Here is a 24,525-nt window from a genome sequence, read left to right as displayed (position 1 = left end):
ACTTATTGCAGCACTTTAAATATCTGCATGGGACAAGAAGCAAAAGTAGCAGTAGATAGGGGCTGGATCTGAGTATCTCCTGACTGGGCAGAACAAAGTAGGAGTTCAGTAGCACTTTTAAGACCAACAAAGTTTTATTTAGAATGTAAGCTTTTGTATGCATGCATCCTTCATCAGACAATAGAATGGGGTACAGTGAGCAGAACTACATATAGCTGGTGGGTAGTGGTTAAGAATCCAAAGTGGTATAAGGTTAGACTCCAGTGGCAAAATAGTGAAATTAACAAACTGAAACAACATTTGGTTTGGGTAACATTTGCATAGGAAACCAACAAAACAGTAACATGTCAGAATGGGAGAATGAGGCAATAAGTGCTGCCTGTTAATTGCTCTATTGCTTGCAAATCTGGGTTAAACTGAGGCAAGTATAGTGCATTTCAGAGTGGGATAGTGGTGCTCCATCCATGTCGGGTTTGCACCTTCTGCAAGAGGGACAAAGGGAAATTAGATACCAGTCATTTTTTTAAAGAAAACGCATAGCAGAATCACTAAATTCTCTGCAAAGAAGTTTGCTTGTGGACAGCATACAATTATAATAGCAGTGTCTGCTAACAGCAAGTGATGTACAGTTTTCTGTAGAAATGCCTGGTGACCCCTCAAGGTTAATGAATGTTTGTTTACTGGGAAATAACTGCTCAAGATGGCTTATCTCTTTAGCTTTAAGATCTCACTTTTTCCCCTCATCAGGTCAACTGGAAGAGGATTTTGAAGTGCTGATTTCTCATAAATGTGAAGTAAACCATCTACCATTATGTTTGGCACTAAAAGGTCAGTGTTGATTTTTATAGTTTCTTTTTTAAAAAGCCAGATATGCAAAATTAATGTGTTTGCAATGAAGCTTCAGCAACAGAATTTGCATGAATGCATACATTAAAATGACATTTGTTCTTTGGCTTTTTGCTAATTTTTAACCTTGTTCCCCTAAGTGAAATTATTTGTTAAAGTCCTTTTCTAATCATTCTTGTCCCCCCCACAAACATCAAAAGAATTCTGTAGCATCTTATGAAGAGACTCAATACCATAAAATGATTAATATTTGTGTGTGTGTGGATGTGCAAGTCACTTCTAACATATGGTGACACTATGAATAAACGTTCCCCCAAAGTCCTACCATTAAGAACCTAGCTCCGGTTTTGCAAACTGAGGGCTGTGGCTTTCTTGATTGAGTCAATCCATCTCATCTTGGGGTTTCCTCTTTTCCTGCTTCAACTCTTCTAAACATTATTGTCTTTTCTATCTGTCTCTCTGTCTGTCTGTCTGTATATAATTTAGCACATTTGTATGATTAAGCAGCGTACAATGAAATTTCTGATTTAGTGTCCATCAGTTAAAAATGGAACAGTAAAAACAAACAATACTGTATATCTGTCATCCCGGTGCTAATACCATTCGAGCTTAGCATTAAAATATCACAGCACCAAAAACTCATAAAACCATTGATGAGACCATAAAACACTAAAATTGTTTTATCTTTTAGCGTGTTGCATGAAAAACATCAGGGTAGGTGGCAGGTGAACATTGTGTGTGTGTGCGGGGGGTATTCCATAGGTGGGGCACCACCAACAAGGAAATCTTGTCTCTAGTTACCATTCATCTCACCTCTGTGGACACAGAGAACAGGGCTTGAAAATGAGTTCATTAAGTGGTAGGTGGACAGTATGGAAGGAGGTGGTCCTTTACCTACCCCAGTGTCAAATTGTTTATGGTGAACAGCCACACTTTGAATATTGCTGAGAAACCTAGACAACACAGGCAGATCTTTAAGCACAGGGTTGATATTATCACTGTAACCTTGCATTTGGACAAAATCAAACTTTTGGGCAGTTTTCAGATGCATACTCCATAAAGCACATTACATTACAGTAACATTCCCTGGAGGTGATCAGAGCATGACTCACCATGGTCAAATCATATTATGCTTTGTTATCACTTGTTAGTCTTTAAGGTGACATAGGTCTCTGTGTTGTTTTTTAAAACTTAGATAAGATCTCCTAGCCTAGAAACCTCATTTGGTTCTAATGCTCTGTCTCCTACACATGCACACTACTTCTTTCTCACTCAAATAATAAGAACATAAGAAGAGCCCTGCTGGATCAGACCAAAGATCTGGTTGAGCAGGTCTCTGGAGAGATGGCATATGCATTTTCTAAGGTCCACCTAGTCCAACATCATGTTCCCCATAGTGGCCAAACCATGTGTCTTCAGGAAGACTGCAGCTCAGCTCAGGTTACCATTAACTCACACACAATCTTGTGTACTTGATTTTGCACTTGATCAATATGCTTTATTTTTCTTTAAACATGTGTATAAAAAGTAATTCTCATGTTATGTTTAACACATGTACATGTGTGATTGAAACCACACATTTGTCCTGGTACTGGAAGGATTCTGAGTAGATCTGCTCAGGTCTATGCTGCAAAACTTGTTTATTTTATTACACAGGATTTTGTGTGTGTGCAATCATTTTAGCAGGGATTAACATTTGATTTCTTTTGAGAATGGCACAGTTTCATATAGAGCCATGTGTGCATTCTGAAAGCCTGTTTACAGCATTATATTTCCTTGTAGTTTGTTCTTAATTCCCCAACCCACAGCCTTACAGAAATTGCAAAATAACAACAACAACAACAACAACAACAATAATAATTCTGATGTGGTATAGTTTGAGAAATGCATGCTATACTTTTTACCAAATCCAGCCATTTCTCCAATATTGTAGATAATCCCCATATCTGTGAGAAGCAGATGAAATCAAATAGCACAATAGGAATCAGGAATCTTGATTCTGTCTGCTCTGCAATGCCTTGTTTCTAGATATGCAATAGGAGATTGTCAGTTCATTTATTGTGGGGACTGCCCAGGTGGGTAGCTTGGATACCTTTATGCTTTTATTTGCAGAATTATGGCAAAAAAAATATTTCTTTGAAAGAAGTCTTTCCAGAAAGGGGATCTAACACATAAGAGTGCTGTGTTCCCAGATGCATATAGCTGCATGAAGTATCATAGTTTGCATTCACAACATGCCCTAAAGAGGCTTGATACTACATACCCTCATTTGATAACTTATTGTAATGTGAAGCTGAACTAAGCTTGCCATTTGCCCATTTCTGGTGGGCAGTTTCCTGATGGTTCACCCCCTCCCCTTGCATCCAGGTTAATGTGAGAAACATGGTGGGTGAAAATTATGTCATACATTATGCTGTTGTCACACCTTGATGTGAAGTCAAAGTGTCAGACAGCACTTTGTAATTTCCCCAAAACTATTATATTACTGTAGAGTTTTGGGGGAATCCACCCCTTTTCCTGCCTCCAAAACTACCAGTAGTGCCATTTGAGGCCTGCAAATCTAAGCTGCACACATTTTGATCAGCCAGAAAAAAATCGTTCATTTGGACATAAGCTGTTCAATAAGGAGCTCGTTTGTTAATGATGATAGATGAGGGGGAAAAAGAAGGTAAAAAAAGTGTGGGTGTTTTTTTCCTCCCAGGAAATCTAAAGTGCTCTTATGTTATGGTGGCATTTACAGTGTGAGTGGTCTGTATTTAAAACAATCACACCCCTCTGATCCCAAGCACAAATTATCTGCCGTCTCCAGGTAGTCCAAAGACACTAAGTTTATTTGAGTTCAGTTATCCCTTCCTTCTTGGTGTGTATGATAAGCAGTCTTGAATTTGATGAATCATCATTGTCTGCTGAAGGAGACTGAGAAACCCGGTTGTCAAATTAGAATAATGTTACTTAATGTCAAGGACATGAGCAAGGAAAATATTTCCTGTTACTTTAAAAACCCTTACTTTCACTGTGTTGACAAATTAACAGTTTTAATCAAGTTTGGTCTTGAAATAATTTCTATTCTTTACATTTCAGATTGGCATATTAATTTTATTGTGTTTACAGAATACTGCCATGCTAATTTTACTTTGTTTTATGGAATCTGTAATAAATACCAGAACAAAAAGTGACTAGGGTTTTCAGCAGCTGAATCATTACATTTTTATTATGCCTCCCACTTCAAGAAGCTAGAATGATATACATTGTTTGCACTTCTTTTTATCCTTACAACTACCATGTGAGGTAAGTTAGGCTGAGAGAGAGTGACTGGGCCAAAGCCATCCAGGACTTCATAGCAGAGGAGGATTTGAACTCCAGTCTTCCCAGTCCCCATCTTCCTCTTGAATTGCTCTTCCACACTGACTCTGAGATGATATATAATTTCCTTAAATTTAGGACATAATTTTGCACTTCCAAGTCACATTGATGGAATGCTTAGATCAAGGGGATCAAACATGCGGCCCAGGAGCTGAATCAGGCCCCAGAGGGCTGCTATCAGGCCCTTGAGCAACTGGCTCTTGTCTGCTTCCTTCTCCATCTCTCTTGTTTCCTTCTTCATCTCAGCTTGCTTTGCAAGGCTTGCGCAATCACACAGAAGCTACAGAGCAAAACCTCGATTTTCTCCACTGGTTGAGGCTCCTCCCCCTCCTGGTCCCCTGGGGAAGGAAGGAAAGAGCCAGAGCTTCCTTTGCCCAGTTCCCTGGATCCCATGGGAGAAATACAAAGAAAGCACGTTTAAGACCAATGAATGCTAATGTTTTAAGCATGTTTTATTTTTAAGTTTTTTTTTTTTAAAAAACTCTAGTCGTCTTTGTCTGTGTCCTTAAAAAAGTTTATATCTCTGCTACCTAATCTTAAATAGATACACACATGACCTGGCCTGACACAACCTGGCCTGGCCCAACAAAGTTTCATTTCTGTCAGATCTGGCCCTCATAACAAATGAGTTTGACATTCCTGGCTTAGATGTATCCCAATGAAAGCTGACAAGAATTTACATTATGTGGCTATTTCTGCCTGTCTGGTTTTTTATTTTACTTTTGTTTGTTGCACCCAGTCTTCTTTCTCAGCTGAGATTGATTCCTCTGCACAGTGGCTAACAACTTAAGAATAGCTGTAGATTCTCAGTACTCTCGTGTCAAATATTTCACTCTGTCTCCTCTAACCCCTTGTTGCATATCTAGTTAGGTGTAGCTGTTGTGCTTTCCCCCTCCCACCTAGAGCAAGCTGCAGATAATTTTTGTTGCTCAGATTTCACATTTATGTGATGAAAACTGGCCTTGTATGAAACATTTTGTTCTACTGATTTGTTTTTCTCATCTTTGAGAGCAGCACTTCTAAGGATAGCTGCTTGTGTTCTAATGGATATGACGTAACATTTGAACCAAAAATTGAGGATTTTGTCTTCCCCTGAGCTGCATGGAAAGGAACTAAATCTCAAGGTGAAGAGCCTGAAGAAAGTGGGCAAGTTTCTTTCAGAGTCTACCCTCTCTCACCACTTCCATGCTCCATTGTCAGAGGGCAGGTCTCTCAACTTGGGCCCCCCTATTCTCCACTGCTGCTTGATAGGCTGATTTAACTGTAGAATTCTGGGTGAATCCTACAGCATTGCCTTGATGTGATGACATAATTTGATTTCTGTGCCAGAAATGACATCGCATATGATGCTGAACTTGTTCCTGTCTCCCAGATTTTCTCAACTGGGTGCCAGCTATGGATGGCAATCCTACTGTTGTTCTTTCTCAGTATATTCTTTCGGCTTCACTGTTTTTACTGTTTGGCGGGGTAGAATTCTAACAGGAGCTCCTTTGCCTATTAAGCCACACATCCGTAATGTAGCCAATCCTCCAAAAGCTTACAAGACTCTTTTTTGTAAGCCCTTGGAGGATTGGCTACATCAGGGGTGTGTGGCCTAATATGCAGAGGAGCTCCTGCTAGAATTCTACCCATACTCTTTGGAAGAGAGTGACTGAGGTAGACACCAATGTCTGTGTCATAAATGTGTTTGAAAACACAATGGAGGAAAGGGGATGAATCTTGCACTGAAACCAGTTAGAAAGAGACTCCTGAGATCTCATTTTTAAACATTGGCTTGTCTTCTGAAAACAATTTTACATATTGCATTTGAGGTATGTTTCCATCCGAAACAAAATTCCCTATGTATCTAGTGTCAAAAATATTTTTTTATTTGTGGTTGCCATGAAGGGCTGTTTCTTTCCAGAATTTCCCTGGATCATTGTTTGCTTTATAAATTTATTGAGGTGTGTTGGGGGGGGGAACCCTTATGATACCTGCTTGAAATATCACATAAGGTAAAAACACATCCCAGTGTTTATTTTCTACCTATATGTTTTTTTGCATACAGATAGTAAACTGTAAGTGGTAACTGGCTGTACGTTGGGGATATTATTTACTGTTGTACTGGTGAGGGTGTCTGTAGTGACTAGGGTTGCCAAGTCCAATTCAAGAAATATCTGGGGAGTTTGGGGGTGGAGCCAGGAGACACTGGGGGTTGAGCCAGGAGCAAGGTTGCAACAACCATAATTGAACTCCAAAGGAAGTTCTGGCCATCACATTTAAAGGGACTGCACACCTTTTAAATGCCTTCCCACCATTGGAAATAATGAAGGATAGGGGTACCTTCTTTGAGGGCTCATAGAACTGGACCCTCTGGTCCAATCTTTTTGAAACTTGGATGGTATTTTGGAGAGAGGCACTGCATGCTATGCAGCAAATTTGGTGCCTCTATCTCAAAAAACAGCCCTCACAGAGCCCCAGATACCACAGATCAAGTCTCCATTATATCCTATGGGAAGCAGTCTCCATGGGTAATAATGAACTGCCCAGCTGACATTTCCCTCCCCCCCTGCTTTCTGATGACCCTGAAGCGGGGGGAGGGCTTCCAAAACAGGGGATTCCCCTGCCGCCACCTGTGGATTGGCAACCCTAATAGTAACTGGGGTCATTTTATTCTGAAGTTTAAGCCTGTATGTTTAGGTCCTGGTGTGAGTCCTTGCAGAAGCCTAGTCCTCAGGCTATAGTATTAGAATCATAGAGTTGGAAGGGACCTCCAGAGTCATCTAGTCCAACCTTCTGCACAATGCAGGAAACTTGCAAATACCTCCCCCTAAATTCACAGGATCTTCATTGCTGTCAGATGGCCATATAGCCTCTGTTTAAAAACTTCCAAGGAAGGAGAGTCCACCTGTGGATTATTAGCATTTGTTGTTTAGGTTTCCCTTAATGATTCCTGTTAGCTGGGCTGGCTGGGGCTCCATGCAGCGGCTGAGTATGAGGGGCCCAGCCAATTCAAATCATTTCCATCTGTCAAATTTTCATTTGCATGTGTCAGACTTTTGATTAGTTTAGTGGAATCAGGTGAATCTGATTATCATATCTACAGTGGCAATTATTGCCTATGGTTTCCAAGTATGGTTAAAAAGGAGGGAAGTTTTTCTTCCCATGAGGCTATCGTTGGACTCCTGGCAGCATGCCAGAGGGTGCTGTTGTTTTGTTTGGGAACCCTGGAACTTTGTGGGGCAGACTGGAATGCTGCTGTATCGATGAACTGCCATAAGCTAATTGACCTGCTGGACTTTGGCTTAAGAATTGTACTGACAACTGATAATTTCGATAAGTAGAATTAAAAGATTTTTTTTTATTTTTCTTGTCACAGAGTATTTCGTATGACCTTGCACTATAAATAAAATTGTGTTAATGACCTTTTGGATTGGTCTATTTTGTTGGGGCCTGCAGAAGCCTTTTCCAGTTGCCCTTGGTCCTACCATTAAGGAGCATATTCTTGAGACTTTAGGCCTGGGCAAAGGAGCCTTTAGCTTTGTGTAATATCCTAGAGAAAGCAGAGTGGGCTGGTGTGCTGCTTCCTACACTTAAACCAGTCTGGTGGCAGCCTATCAATCTAAGAGTGCCTCTCCTGTCAGGATTCCAGACCAGCCTGCTGGGAAGCTGAGGGGGAGTTGGAGGTCTAACTGCAGGAGAGCATGACAGTGTCATAGGAAAAAAGGTCCTAGAGCCGCTTTTCTCTGACTTCTACCTACAGACTACAAATAGGGTAGCTTATTCATACCAATAATGTTTTCATAGTTAAAAATATCACTGTATGTCGCTGGGCACCTCTTCTTTCTTCATTGGTACCACTCTTCCCCTAGGTTTGCTCTCTGACTGCCAAGATCTGAGCCACAGGAGACTGGGCAACCCTACTAAGGAATCTTTGCTGTAATCCTATAGTTATAGATAGATAGACAGACAGACAGACAAGCTGTTTCATCTTGACAAATCTGAGCTCCCTCACTGGTTGGGAGTGGGTGGAACTGTGGTGCATCAACTTTTGGCCCATCAAACCATCAGACAACTGTTCTGGCATCACATTGGCTGACTCCTCTCTCCTCTACCTACTGCTGGCCCCAGGAGGTGGAAAATCTCTTCAGTGTTTAGTTCAGTTGAAGTTTGACTGGAGATTGGAGCTGAGAGGAGACTGAACAGGCTGTTCAGTTCAGTTCCTGAGACAGAACTGGTTATTTATTGCTTTTGTCTGGAAGAGAGTTATTCGTGAGAAAGAGCAAACCCAAAGCTCTTTCTGAGGGAAAACTCTCAAAGCTGTGGAACAGTGTGTCACAAGGCAGAGGAAAACTTTAAGGCTCTGTTGAGGAGTTCTGTCAGTGCCAAAGGACAGACTCCTAGTTCTAGCATAGAACACAAACACACTGGGAGAGATACAAAAAGGCTGTGTGGAAATCTTAGAAGTCAGACAGAGATCCTAGCTGTGTGGGACTTAACACAAGGGGATTGAGGTGCTTGTGTAAAAAGCCCTCAAGGGTGTTAGTTCCTGGGTATAACTATACAGTCTGGAGTGTACCTGATTGCTAGAGGAAAGGGTCTGTGAGGGGATATATGTCAAAAATTCAGTCAGTCCTTTGAGTGAGTGAAATATTGTATGGATTTATATATGAATAGCCTGGAATTACTTTATAAATCTTTCTCTAATTCAGAGTCTTATCCAGAGTGAAGGAAACAGTTTGTTTGTTTTTATAGTACAACTTCAGCTTGCCAACATCTGTAGTATTCTAGGTTATTTGAATTCCTGCCTGCCAACAGTTTTAAAATACACAATCAACAGATATTATTTCCTTCCTTCCTTGCCTTCTGTACTTAATAAACATAATATTTGGTTTTTGAAACACTATCAGTGCCTTCATTATTTTCTGATAAGGTTTAATTCTGGTTCGCTGAGATACTGGGTATAGGTGACAAAATTTAAAGTGGTCACTGTTTACCTGCTGACCCTGACTGTTCTTCACAGAGGGGAATGAATGCCTTCACTTGGGTGGGTAGGAAGACATCAAGGGGGGGACTTGTCCAGAGCCTTTTTTTAGAGTTCACTGTATTTTTTCTGTTCAATGGGCTTTATTCCTAATATGATATAAACAAAGAATTCAGGCTATGACTTTATTTCTGCAAAACATGCTACGAAACAAATGGTTCAATTATTCTCAATTTGTTTTGAAGCTGTAACAGCATGTTTTTATAGCAGATTTTTAATAGAAAAAAGAAGAGAAATAGGGAAGACTTGCACACTGATACTTCCATTATGCTGCTTTGCTGTAATATGTCACTGTAGCGAATGTACATCATATCCAATTAATGCTGCACATTTTCCATGTTATTACTACAACCTATACATGGAAATTAAACATATGGTGGGTTTTTAATTATGTGTATGCATACAAATTCAACAATATTAAAATCTGTAAGATCTGTATGGGTATGTGATAAATGTATTGGAGACAACACTTTAGTTTTGCAAACATTAATTCACATTTATAAAATGCCTTCTTTGTGATACTTGCTTGCAAATCATGACATGGTTTTAATATTGCTTTTAATATTGCTTTTATTTGAAGATTCCCTAACTATGACAAAGAGGGAGGAGAGCTGGCTGTTTAATGCAGCATTCTAAGGGCTAACCTTTAATGCCAAAACTGCCCTTTGGGCCTTTACATCTCAGAATATATGAGAAGGATTCTCTCACATGCATGCACACAGGAGAGAGAGAAAAGTGAAAAGCAAGCTCAGACTCATGCAGTCACTTCTCTTATGATGAAATGTTATTGCCCATCATACCAATTTGCCCCCAGGACTGAGAAATCAGAGTGAGGATTGTTTACTTATCCAATAAGGCGTGTTTTAAGCAGCGCAAAATTGCAAAGTACAAGTGCATTTTACACATGATGCACTTTACAAAGCCAATAGAGCATGCATACATAAACTCAGCCTTTGCTGATCTGAAGCATCATATTGCAGAGAAGCTTTGGAAGGCAATGGCAGAGCTCACGATTTTAGCTGCGAGCCACACTATTGAGCCATACTATCTATTTTCAAGCTAGACTTCCCTCAAACAGATGAGATGATGCAAAGACTGGGGTTTGAATCCAAGTATCTCTTCCCTGGTCATTAATGATTTTTTAAAAGCCAAAAACAACAGGGTGGCATTTAAACAGATGTTGCTACAGCCAGAATAGCAGGGGATTGATAAATAAATAAATTTTTATTTATACCCCGCCCTCCCCGCCAAGGCAGGCTCAGGGCGGCTTACAGGACATGATACGTAATCATGATATCATAATAACAGATAAAATCAATAACAGTATAAGAACAAATATAAATTATTATAAAAAGTTAAAACAATACAGTGGTGCTATTTAACCGGCAGCATAATATTTATTCTGGTGCCAGGACAAAAACCGAAACATTGAAAAAATATGTAAAAAGTAATGGTACAGTGGTTAAAAACATTTTATTAGATGGAACGTTTGGGATAAATTTAAGTATGGTGACTTGAGATTCATGAAATTAGAAAGGTGGGATATAAATGTAATAATAAAATAATGGTGTTCCTAGGACATTTCCCATCCAGGTGCATTGATGTGGCTAGGCTTGAATCACATGAACACATGAAACTGCTGTATACTGAATCAGACCATCAGTCTACCAGTATTGTCTACTTAGATTGGCAGCAGCTCTCCAGGATCTCAGGCTGAGGTCTTTCACATCACCTCCTACCTGATCCTTTCAACTGGAGATGTCAGGGATTGAACCTGGGACCTTCTGTGTGCCAAGCAGATGCTTTACCACTGAGTCACAGCCCCTTGGCAAGGCATAAGAACATAAGAACATAAGAGAAGCCATGTTAGATCAGGCCAATGGCCCATCCAGTCCAACACTCTGTGTCACATAGCGGCCAAATATATATATATATATATATGTATATATATATACACACACACACACACACACACACACACACACAAACACACTGTGGCTAATAGCCACTGATGGACTTCTGCTCCATATTTTTATCTAACCTCCTCTTGAAGGTGGCTATGCTTGTGGCCGCCACCACCTCCTGTGGCAGTGAATTCCACATGTTAATCACCCTTTGGGTGAAGAAGTATTTCCTTTTATCCGTTTTAACCTTTCTGCTCAGCAATTTCATCGAATGCCCATGAGTTCTTGTATTGTGAGAAAGGGAGAAAAGTATTTCTTTCTCTACTTTCTCCATCCCATGCATTATCTTGAAAACCTCTATCATGTCACCCCACAGTCGACGAAGGCAGTAGCTAAGGCTGCTGTGCATAGCTGGATCATGTCCCTCTAACAATACTCTGGCAGGGTTGGATTCCCAGCCTTTAACACTTGCATAGAAAATAAATTTTTAGTGGGTGGAGCAACAGCTGCTGAAAAATCCTGTGGCATACATCTATTAGAAGTTTAAATAAGGACAGGAAACCCACTCCATTACAACTCCTACACATCTCATTTTATTTCAGCATGGTGTAAAGAGATCTGATAACAGCAAAGACGGGCTGTAGCTCAGTGGAAGAGCCTCTGTTTTGTTTTTGGAAGGTCCCAGGTTCAATCCTTGGCATCTCTAGTTAAAAGAACCAGGCAACAGGTGATGTGAAAGACCTCTGCCTGTGACCAGGGGAAGCTGCTGCCAGTCTGAGTAGACAGCACTAACCATGATGGATTGATGGTTTGATTTGGTATAAGGCAACCTGATATGTGTTCATATGAGATCCATTCACATTTACATTTTGCGTTCAGAAAATGCAAACGCTTTTTCTTTTTGGTAGGATCCTAAAAGGTGAAGCCAGTGCTTTGTAACTTTTGAGTTTGGTTCCACACTCCAGAAAGTGCAACACTGCAGATATGGATGTCTTAGTTGCCTTTTACCTTTTAAAGATCTCTGTTCAATTACATTCTCAATAAGAGAACAGCAGTCCACAGAAATATGAGTATCTATGGGATTACTGTTTATTACTTTCAAACTTATTTGTTAAACTGCCAGTTCTCTTATTTCCAGCCCTGTTATTGAATACATTTGTCTGGCATGCTTAAGAAGGCATCTGCTGGTGATTTGCTTTATTATAAAGTTTGTCGAAATAATTAGAAAGCACCCTCGCTTAAGAATTCAGCAATTCAAGGTGGAGATGGAGCAAGTGTTTATATTGGACATTGTATAAAACTAATGGATTGCCATATGTTGCCTTTTGTGGTTGTACAATATTTATGTACATGGTTATAAATCTCATGATATGCTGATATTTTAACTAATTGTAGCTCAGGGTAGATATGGCCCTGCTGGTTTTTGGGTGGAAGAAACTTAAATACAATTTGATATGCACTATGTGTCTAGCTTTAATGGCATTTTCCATTAAACTTTTAATTAAGCACATGTTTTGCATGCAGAGAGGCAATCAAAGGCTCCCAGTGAAGAAAACTTAGCCAGATGTACAGAAGGGTGACTTCTGAATAGTACCTGGATGAATTTTAGATTTTAAAAATTCTCTATAAAAATACCTCTCGCGTAGAAAAATCTGTGACTCCATAAATAGCCATCTTTGCCTAAATTAATCTGGGATGGGGTAGGAGAAGCAGCAAGGAAGGGATATTGTCATGTATACTCAGCTGTCAACCTCCTGTAAGGACATTAGCTAGTTCCAAACCAGCTGCAGCCATCAAAGACTCTACAAGGACAGAATCACTTTCTTGTTTGGTTTGTTTCTAACCCATGGCTGTTCAATTTGAATGGACTACTCTGAGAGTAGGTATGGTGCCCTGATTACAATGTAAGACTGAGATCTGTGAGAGCCAGGTTCAAGTCCCATTCTTCCATGGAAACTTGCTGAGTGATGTTGGGCCAATCACACTCTCTCAGCCTAACCTACCTCACAGGGTTGTTGCGAGGATAAAATGCAGTAGAGGAGAACAATGTAAGCCATTTCAAGTCACCACTGAGTTAGAAAGGTGCGTATAAATGAAGTAAATATATAAGTAAAGAAAATCTCCAACGTTATACATGAAGAGAGCTGTGTGATTCAAATCTGATCAAAAGACCCACAGCCTTATATTTAGATATAGGTAGATGGATGTTGTTGGCCACTATATTAATCTGCAGTGAAGAAAAGTTCAAGGATCCAAGAGAATTTTAAGAATTTGTAAGGGTCCCAAGTAGAGTCAAGTGGAACAGGACCTATTTTAATTTAATTTATTTTTTTTTAATTTATATCCTGTCCTAACCTGCAAGCAGGCTCAGAACTGCTTACAATAAAATAACATTACAATTAAAACCACATATCAAGAATTAAAACAGCATCATAAAACAGGTATTATAAAATCAGAGGCAACAAACAGTAAACAGTAATTCAAACATTGGCAACAAACCACACAACAGCATGTAGGCTGGTAGCTATCAACACAACTTAAGCACCATGATGATAAGGTGCTGGGGGAAGCGATGACTCTCAAAGGGATGCAGTGTTCATTCTCGTCAGAATCTGCTATACTGAAAGTTATATAATTTGGTAAGATCTTCCAGGGATATTGTATAGACAGCCCCAACAGGAGAGAAGTTCTGAATTGTGAAGGAACCCAGTGAGTAAGGAGAAGGGCCAGGAGGAATGGAAACAGTGACTGACAGCAATCAGAGATCAGCAAACCTCAATGGAAACAGTGACTGACAGCAATAAGAGAAGTCCTTCACCTCTGTCTGCTTGCTGGTCTTCTGGGATTACCTACTGGTTTTCTGGGATCACCTACTTGAAACAGGTTGCAGGGGTGGCCAATGGTAGCTCTCCAGATTTTTTTTTGCCTTCAACTCCCATCAGCCCCAGCCATTGGCCATGCTGGCTGGGGCTGATGGGGATTGTAGGCAAAAAAAACATCTGGAGAGGTACCGTTGGCCATCCCTGGACCGTTATTGGATTAGGTTGGTTAGATGAAGCATACGATGTTCTCACATTCTTATGCTCAGTAACAAATCCAGTGCTAAAACCAGCCAGTTTAGGATGAAGCAAACTTCTTCAATGATCTCCTGATATAAACCTGCTTCTTATTTAAGCAATGGAAAAGAGCAAGAGTCCAGTAGCACCTTAAAGACTAACAAAATTTGTGGCAGGGTATATGAGCTTTCATGAGTTGCTGTTAACTTATAAAAGCTAATACCCTGACACAGATTTAAGGCGCTACTGGACTCTTGCTCTTTTCTGCTACCCATCTTGATCTATTCACCTACTTAAACAGTCATTTGGGCTTTTAGAACTGTCCGTGGTGCTGAAACTGGGATATGTTTTGGCATTAATCTATTCAAATAAAAAGAAGTCTCTGTGAGTGCAGGGGGAGAAAAAAAAAACAATTAAACAGAATCTATGCCAGGACACCAAAACATAATTAGGGGACTATATAAGGAGGATCATTTCCAACCTTGGTGAGTTTTGTTGGAATTTTTTCCTACTTAAATTATACAAGATTTTTCCCTAACAGATGAAAGTAGATTATTTGTTCCCTTTTAAATTAAAGGATCCAGTTGGTTAACACCTAGTTCAAAATAAGTTCAATACATGTATATCCATTAACACCATTCGGGGCCAAGTAGACATCTAGTTCTGTGCATTTTTGTTCACTTGTAAGTCCCATTGTGGGACTTGCAGTTTAAAAATTTCCAGATTAGGAAGATTTAGAATTTCCAGTCCCAGCTCTTTGAATCTGAAAATCTATGATTTGATTCCAGTTCTCTTTTCTGTGAACAGAAGCATTGTTTGTTTCATTTTTGTGCCATTTCCTGTTTATTCACACATTAAATCTACATGAATGTTTGTATTCATTTAATTAAGCTTGGTGTAATCAGAAACGACTGGTGCTTGCACAGGGGACTACCTTTACTTTTAATGGTTAAGAGCACAGAGTCTAATGTGGGAGAACTAGGTTTGATTCCCCACTCCTCCACATGCAGCTTCTGGTGTGACCTTGGGTCAGTCACAAGTTTTCTCAGAACTGTTCTCTCAAGAGCAGATTCTGTGAGAGCTCTTTCAGCTCCACCTATCTCACAGGGTGTCTGTTGTGGGGATGGGAAGGGAAAGGAGATTGTAAGCCATTTTTAGACTATGAATGAAGGGTGGGATATAAATCCAATCTCTTCTTCTCTTCATTTCTTCTCTGCCTTTCTCTACAAAAGTTTTCCAAAGCAGCTTACATTGTTCTGCTCCCCTATACTCACAAAAACCCTGTGAGTAGGTCTGGCTGAGTGTGTGTGACTGGCCCGAAGACACCAAGTAGGTCTCAGTGGCAAAGCAGGGATTCAAACTGGAGTTTCCCAGATACTAGTTTAATGATTTAATGACTACACCATAATGGCTTTGCTTTAATTACCTACAAATGTTGCATGGAAGTTCATTCTGAGTAACACCTTCCTTGGGAGTAAGCCTCATTGAATAAAAGGGGATTTACTTCTGAGTAGATCGGCTTAGGATTGCTCCCTAACAGTGCCATCCTGACTTCAAAGGACTTGGAAGGGAATACCTTTGCTTAGTATAGCATCATAAATTGCCTTGAATGTTAATTGGCACAATGAAAGAAACAAGCTGGGAGCCCTGGCAACAAAACTGGTAAGAAGAAAGGCTTGTAATAGTAACACATTAAAGTAGAAAGACACTAAAACAGCTATGAATTAGATCCAGATAGCCTTTTCAATCTAGTCTGTCCAGGTCTCCCTACCAGCCTCTCCATCCCATGTAACTTTTGTCCATACAGGTCCCATGATTCCCAGCAGTCAATGTGAACCCATCATTCCCTTTTTCAGCAGCTGAAAAGATGGCTGGATCCAATCCATAGTGTGAGTTTTTGCCAAGTAACTCTCAGATAGACTTTGATATGTTACAAGTGCATACGTCTCCCTTGGGAGGCTTTATCTGAAGTGAAAGCATTAAGTGTAGGTACCATTAAGTGGGGCTTTTTTTGTAGCAGGAATTCATTTGCATATTAGGGCACACACCCTTGATGTAGTCAATCCTCCTGCAGCTTACAGTAGGCCTTGTACTAAAAGCCCTCTAAGCTCTTGGAGGATTGGCTACATCAGGGGAGTGTGGCCTAATATGCAAAGGAGTTCCTGCTATAAAAAAAGCCCTGCCATTAAGTAATTCCAAAAAGTGCAGTCTTTCCCCCCCACCATCTTCAAAGGTTTCACTCTTACAACACGGGTCACAGGCCACAAGGAGCCTGGTCCCTTATCTCTTGAGAAACGAAAGCTATTTACAGCCTTCATATCCAGATGGGATGCCCCTGCATTTCTAGGCAGTCAGTAATGGCTCCACAGGGGGGAGGCCCAATAACATTCACATTCACAGTCTGCACTTTGTTTAAAGTGAAATCTGAACTTTGTATATCCTAATACATCCTAGTACTATTATGGTTATCATAGTCAAATTTACTTGCTTCTTGAATGGAAGAGGTTCCCTTTGGGTAAAAGTGTGTGTCTTTGAGTGCAATACTAAGCAGAATTGCACTCTTCTAAGTCCATTTAAATCTGTAGGCTTAGAAGAGTAACTTGGTTTAGGATTGCACCGTCGATTGAGATCTCTTTATGCTTTTGTGCATAAACTTCTCCATATAAAAAGCACAATATTGTCTCATTTAAAAGCCCAGTCATTTCCTTGCATATAGAAGATGCTTATTCTTCTAGTTCATGTTGTAGACCTACTGTGTTAAATTCCATATAGGATATAATGCGATATCATCTCAGGCTAAGGCTTGGAGACCTGAATTCATATTTCCATTCTGCAGTGAAGTTAATTGGGCCAGCAACTCTGTCAGATACTCTACATCACAGGGCTGTTATGATGATAAAATTTGGGCAGAGTATGTGTACTGTTTTAAGCTCCTGTACATGAAGGGTAAGAAGGACTCTCTCTTCCCGTATGTCCCTATGTGCCAACTACAGTCATCAGACAGTTATCTGTGGCTACTTAGGGTGGCCCGTCTGGCACTGATCATCTCCTGGGCCTTTTCTGTTGTGGTTTCTTCTCTGTGTAATGGGTTCCCTGAAGAGGTGAGGAGAGCCCTTCCTTGGAGATCCTTGGGAAGCATTGCAAGGCCTGCTTGTTTGCTGGGGCTTCGGAGGAGGTCTGAATGACAGGCATCTTTTAAGGAGGGGGGAGATTTGTGGTTTGTTATTTTATTTTGGTTTTAATTGAATTTTTAAAGGCTGTTATTGTGAGGCAGCTTGAACATCAAGGGAAGGTTGAATATAAATGTTTCAATAAACAAACATAGAACTGATGACTTAATTATAAAAATATCAGGTAGGAACAGGCCTCATTTTGAGCAGGAGCTCACAGGAGCAGAGCTCTGGAACCTCTAAATTGTATTGTGCTCTTTCTTTCTTACCACCCCCACCCCTACTTACTTCTGAGCTCCATTGTTCAAACCCCCTGTGAGAATTTTGCTGAAGTCTTAAGATTTGACAAACTTCCTAATATTTTCTCCCCATTAAAAATGGGGAAATAACCAAAACATATAAAGCAGACAGATGGAAATCTTCATCATGCCACTGTGGCCACATAGGGGAAAGTAATTCTAAAAGTATGTTGGGAGTAAGGTTTTATTATGGCAATTATAATTCAAGAAGCATTTTAAGGTAGATGCTGAGCTGATATAATTTAGTACACCTTCTGTTGATGTCAGGAGTATGTGGCATATGCAAATGAGTTATGCAAATGAGTTGTGCTAATGAGCACTGGCACCTCTTCTGCTGCAAAATGACCCCTGGGTAGGAATATATGTCTTCTGCTCTCTGAAAGCCTTCTCATGCAATCAGCAATCTGGTTGCAAAATAAATATATGCCACAAGATAAAGAACCAGGGAAATGAGTGTGGGGAAAAGGGTTTCCTCTGTGTTAAGATGTCAAAAACTTTTGCAGAACTTCTCTTGTTAAATGGGGCTTTACCTGTGTTGAACTCAAAAATAGGCAGCTGATAATTTTTTTATGTGGTGGAGAGGGCCACTGGATCGCAACTATTCTGGGAAGGCTAAATCTGGAATAGAATAAAGGATGGTACATTTAAGGTTAAGTTAAACCTTCTCTGGAAGACAGCAATAAAATTTGCCTCATCATCATGTGCCCTAAAGTTTCTGCACCCTCTTCACAGATGCTGCACATTGTTTAAGCAATGTGACCTACCATGACAAATTGCATTTCCTCTTCATTGTTTCTTTGTAGGCAGATGGTGGCTGCTGTTCCTGCTAGAAATGTTGTTTAGCCAGAGAGCCCATTAATCCTCCCACATGTCTGCCAAGAGCTAACAATCACGGATGCTTAGAAAGTGATTCTTAACACCATTATTGTGAAAGTTGGGGAGCAAAAACAAACCAACAAACCCTAACTTTGTTCTATAACCCTAAAACACAGATGTGGACTATACATCATCAGCAAATTCTGAAAGCTATTTAAACACTATGAATTATAAAGTGACAAAAACTCATTGGAAGGGGAACAATATTTTCACATCCCCCCTCCCTAGGCTTCCCAAACCCCATGTCCCAGTTGAGGATCCCCCATTTTTACAGGCTTCCCTCCACCCCCAGCCAGCTGACCTGTGTCAAGCATGCTATTTCTGAATGTTGTATTGCCTATATTTCTCTCAACTACCCTTTCCCCCCTCTTCCTCTTTCCTAGTTTCTTCTGTCTCCCCCTTACATAATAAATCTCACCAACTCAGGATGTGTCAGTAACCTTGTAGTAGAAATGTAAATGCCTCTTCCACAGGTTCTCACCAAAAGGTCTTATCAGTATGGGAAGAATGTATGAGAACAGGAGATGTTGCCATTCCATAGTGACCAAAGAGATAGTTGCTTGTAGCCTTTGAACCCGTAATGTAATTTACATCCTGATGTTACTCTTTTGAAGTTATCTGTAACCCCTGCCTTTGATGTAACCTTTAAGATGCTATGCAAAGTAACAACCTGCATTACTTTCAAGGTTTCAGTCCTTGGAGCAAGTCATAGAGTTTCAAATAAACCAAGTATTTGATTTAAACAAAAGCTTGATTATTTAGAAATATCTATGCTGGACAGCCGGCGGGGGAAGCCCCACCCCCACAGTCACCATGTACCTTTAGAAGTCCGGCAGGTTTAGAAACCTGCAAACAGGTCTGTTTTTATAATGTGTGCCTTTAAAGCTGAGCAGGAAACAGGAAGTGCTTCATGGGAAAGGGTCAGTAACAGTTTCATCAGAGAACAGCCCCCCCCCTTTGTTTTGCTTTCGTTTTTAGAGCAAGTAAAGTTGTGCAGGAACCAGACCCAGTAAGTGTTTGTGTGTGTGAGAGAGGGAGGGGCAGGGGATTCCCTGGTTTGGAGGCCCTCCCCCCCGCTTTAGAAAGCCCCTATCATTATTTCCTATGGAAGGAAGGCATTTAGAAAGCAGGGGGGGAGGGAAATGTCTACTGGGCACTCTGTTATTCCCTATGGAGAATGATTCTCATAGGGAATAATGGAGAATTGATCCATGGGTATCGGGGGCTCTGGGGGCCTGTTTTTTGAGGTAGAGGCACCAAATTTTAGTATAACATCTAGTGCCTCTCCCCAAAATACCCCCAAATTTCGAAACGATTGGACCAGGGGGTCCAATTTTATGAGCCCCAAAAGAAGGTGCCCCTATCCTTCATTATTTCCTATGGAAGGAAGGCATTTTAAAAGGTGTGCTGTCCCTTTAAATGTGATGGCCAGAACTCCCTTGGAGTTCAATTATGCTTGTCACACTCTTGTTCCTGGCTCCACCCCCAATGTCTCCTGGCTCCACCCCTGAAGTCCCCAGATATTTCTTGAATTGGACTTGGCAACCCTACCCCTCCCCAGCATTGACAGTCAGAACTAAGGAAGAGTTTTATGTATTTATCTGCATCTTTAGAATGTCCAGACGCCACAAGAATGTAAGGATCGCTTTGATGGGTCAGATCAAGTTCCCTGCAGTTGTGCATTCTGTTTTCCAGGCAGTTGCTGCTTAGACATCACAAAGCAGTATGTATGCCTCTCCCCTGAATGCCAGCTTCTGGCATTCAGAGATATGCCACTAAACCTACCTAGCTGTCATAGATAATTTCTCTTGATATAACTAAACTAGTGGCTATCATCATATCTTGTACTGAATTCCATAAGTTATTTATGGAATGTATGGAGGAACGTTTTCTGTTCTAAACCTACCTTCATGGGCAACCCTAAGTTCTAGCACGAGAAAGAAATAATGTTCCTTTCTCTTCTCCTTGCTGTATATGCTCATAATTTCATAAACTCTGTCATGCCTTTCAGAGGTTTTAGAGCGAGCAACGATATGTTTAATCATACATTAAAATATGCTCCCTGTTTTTATTCTCTTACTCAGCAGTAACACTTCACACCAAACCCCAGCTCTAATAAGACATCCTTCTCTACTCTTCTGAAAAACTTCCAGATTCTAACTTTGGGTTGTCTCTTTCCTCTCTTGGGGCAACCAAGGAAGCTTTTGAAATGTTATCTCTAGATGTGGGACTTTAGTTAATCATAATTGGATAATTGCAGCACAATAATTAGCAGCAGGTTTTAAAAGTATCTGGATACTTGTTCTGTAAATAGGAAGTATGGTAAAGTAATGTATGCCCTGGCCTGGATGGCCCAGACTAGCCTGATCTCATCAGATTTCAAATTAGGGTCAGTCTTGGGTAGCATTTAGATAGGAGACTACCAAGGAAGTTCAGGGTCACTATGCAGAGAAAGGCAGCCTCTTGCCTTGAAAACTCAAAGAGGTCATGAATTAGTCATCTATGACTTGATGGCACTTTCCACCCCCCCCCCCCACACACACACTTAGAAATACTGCAAGATGACCTTGTTCTTGCTCACAGGGTGTAACAGTTACATTCAGCCAAGACAGCATTGTTAGATACTTTTCTATACACATCTCTCTCTTAATCCTTCCAAGGGTGAGCTTGCTCAGGCATACATAGTTATCCCCTTTCCACTTTTCCTCACAACAGCTCTGTGAGGTAAGTTAGGCTGAGAGGAATGTGATTTGCCTAAGATCACCTAGTGAGCTTCATGTAGGAATAGGGATCTGAATCTGGGTCATCTGAGTTGTAATCCAGCATTCTAACCACTACATCACACTGACTGGCAATTTATGAATTGAAATCTTACAACTTTGACTAAACAGAGTTGAGTTCCACATGTTATTACTGACTTTTAAGTTGCTGTACCCTGAAGATCTGAAGAAAATAGATATAAGTAAATTCCATCATCCTTAACAGTTTTCTTACTATAATAAAATTCACAAAGTCAAAAAAACTTTCAGGCAGAGACTGATGTGATAAATTAGCATTATCAGTCCACAGATGTGGTGATTGGTTAAAATGCAGGATTTGGCTGGGGATACATTGCATTTGGGTTCCCATTTGTCATGAAGTTTGTTGGGTAACTTTAGGCAAGTTACTAATCCAGCTCAAGGACCTGTTGTGAAGATAGAATTGGTACATGCTGCTTGAGCTTCTTTGATGAAGGGTGGGAAATGCAGTTGAGAAATAAACAGTATGGTTTAAATCAATTCTCAGATAACCAAAGTAAAAAATGTTAATATCAATGAACTGAGTATCCCTGAGATATCCATATTTGATGGTCTTGATACCTGATTTTACTTCTTGGGAAATGAGATCTCAGAGTAGACTTGGAAGATCTAGGTTCCTCTATCAGCCAATGAACTTTGCGATTTCTTGTTTTATAAAATGGGAATATTAATCGAAATTATAAATGAAATTTGGATTGTAATTTATTTATTTATCTATCACTTTCAATTTCTAACCCACCTTCTCCATGAGTGGAGTCAGGGCGGCTAACAATCAATTCACTTTGGACAATTATAAATTGCAATTTAAAATCAATAAAATACAATTACAATTTAAAACATTCTTTGGTACTGTACATTTCAATATAGGTGGGCTCTTCTATCCTGATGGTGATCTTATAGTAACAGTAGCTCTTTAGCGATGTAGGGTGGCAGTCCTCTCCCAGTTTAGATGTTAAAGGCCTGCTGAAATAGTTCAGTTTTACAGGCCCTCCGGGAAGGCATTCCACATTTCTGGTGCTGCCACCAAGAAGGCCCGAGCCCAAGTGGAGCATAACCTGGCCTCCTTTGGCTCACCTCCTAATGCACTTTGCATCTAAAACATTCTGCTAAAGTAATTAATTAATTCTCACCAACTTGTTCAGTGAATGCTTCTATGCATATGATCACGTTCTTGGTGAGGTCAGAGACCCTGTGCTTACTAAAGATGTACATTTAGTTGTGTTGAGAAAAGAAATGATGATGGATAACAATTCCCTCTATTTGAAGAATTTTTCTTGTAAATCATGCAAAAATCTCCTTGATATAGAATGAAAGTTGTTCATGAACAGTGGTTAGAGAACTATGAGATGCTTGAAAGAAGGTGGCAGTAACTGAGCTGTGTGAGTTAGGCAGGTTCTCAATACAATGTTCAGCTAAGGATGATGTTTTATGATGTATCACATTATTTTTTTGATGAGGGCTTTATGAGTAAGAAATTCTCACTTAAAGCAAACAGAGAGGTAATTTCAGGGATAGATATTGACAGAAGTGCAATCAGAAGTAGAAGACAGATTGCTCCCTTCAGGTGAAGGTAAGGCTGATTCTGAAATCCTGAAACACTCTCTTGTGGGTATTCATCAGTCCTGTATTGGGCAGGCCAATAAATTCTAAGTGAAGGAAAGTTTGTTTTGAATTCTTTAGGACTTAAAGGGATTTAGTATATGGTGTTCCAGATGGGAAGTTTGACTACCATATTAATCCAAATATTTTTGTGAACTTTTCAGTTCTTCTCTTGATCAATGGAGATGGGTATGCGATGGTCAGAGGGAAAGTTTTTCCCTTGTTATAATAATAATAATAATAATAATAATAACAACTTTTATTTCTATCCCGCCCTCCCCGCCTAGGCGGCTCAGGGCGGCTAACAACAACTTACACATTAACATAAATAATAAAACTTTAAATTTAACAATTAAAATTAAACATATAAAAACCAGTCAGTTAAGTTAAAATACATAATTCATGTTACACTATATATATATAAATATATCTGGCAGCAATAAAACTGTTATGGCGCTGGTTCTGCCAGTTTAGATAATCTTATAGATGGCGGTTCTTTGTACCAGGCAACTCAGCAGTCAGTGTCATTATAGGCTTGTCTAAAAAGGGCGGTCTTGCAGGCCCTGCGGAACTGGTCGAGGTTCCGCAGGGCCCGCACTTCCTCCAGAAGCTGGTTCCACAGTGCAGGTGCCGCAACTGAAAAGGCCCGTACTCTGGTGTTTTGGAGTTTGACCTCTCTCGGCCCAGGGATGGTCATTTTGTTTTTACCCACTGACCTCAGTGCCCTCTGGGGTTCATATGGGGAGAGACGGTCCCTTAGGTAGGCTGGTCCTCGGCCATATAGGGCTTTAAAGGTGATAACCAACACTTTGTACTGGACTCGGTAGATAATTGGTAGCCAGTGCAGTCCGCGCAGCCCCGGCCGTATGTGCTCCCATTTCGAGAGCCCCAATAGTAGCCTGGCCGATGCGTTCTGCACCAGCTGTAATTTCCGGGTCCGGCACAGAGGTAGCCCCAAGTAGAGGGCATTGTTGCTAGTCTTATTCCCTTCTTTATGTCTGCAGTTCCAACATACTTGCTACTTGGCATTCCCTCCATAGACTGGAGGAAGATTTTATGTATCATGGGGTATTCCACATAGAAACTGGTTTACTTAACATTATTGGGTCTCATTGATAAGCGTTCCCTCTAAGCTGAGTTAGTGTGAGCGAACTCATAGTTTTTTAGTCTCTGGCTCACACATTTTTTTCTTAGCTCAGGAAAAATGGCCCAAGAACCAACTGATTTATACAGGAGATCACAACTTTAATGCCAGTAACTCATGAAATGGAATTTTTGCTCACAGGACTTCACAGCTTAAATGGAACATTGATCATGATCTTTTCTTTTTACAAAAGAAGATACATTGCATATGGTGCCCACGTTATCCCTATGGGCCCAAAATAGTGGTGTGTTTCATCCCAGGTTTTGAGAATGAGCACAATATCTGAATATCTGGCAAGATGAATGATATACCCACTGAAGTAAGTGTCAGTCTTTTCTTTTTAAGAAAAAAGCCTGACATAATAGGAAGGCATTATAATTCTTAATCTCTCAAATGAATCTAGAAATGTTTTGAAGCTTAGGCTGTTTGATGTCGATCTTTTGGCTT

At 40.3% G+C, this 24,525-nt stretch overlaps 1 protein-coding gene across 2 annotated transcripts in view; it reads left to right on the top strand.

Annotated features, from left to right (window-relative positions):
• Window positions 1-747: 747 nt before the first annotated feature.
• Window positions 748-24,525, top strand: part of OXR1 (oxidation resistance 1) — a 280,211-nt gene continuing 256,433 nt past the window's right edge. Inside the window, exon 1 of one of the 2 annotated variants that reach the window (XM_060243329.1) lies at window positions 748-828. In XM_060243329.1, the coding sequence (XP_060099312.1) occupies window positions 812-828 (17 nt within the window). In that variant the 5' untranslated portion in view covers window positions 748-811. The remainder of the gene's footprint in view (window positions 829-24,525) is intronic. The other variant, XM_060243330.1, reaches the window with a different exon arrangement.

This window comes from Heteronotia binoei, chromosome 7 (assembly GCF_032191835.1).
Source record: "Heteronotia binoei isolate CCM8104 ecotype False Entrance Well chromosome 7, APGP_CSIRO_Hbin_v1, whole genome shotgun sequence".
Classification (NCBI taxonomy): Eukaryota; Metazoa; Chordata; class Lepidosauria; order Squamata; family Gekkonidae; genus Heteronotia; species Heteronotia binoei.
The sequence above is the reverse complement of the archived record's forward strand: the minus strand, read 5'-3'. Positions and strand labels throughout refer to the sequence as shown.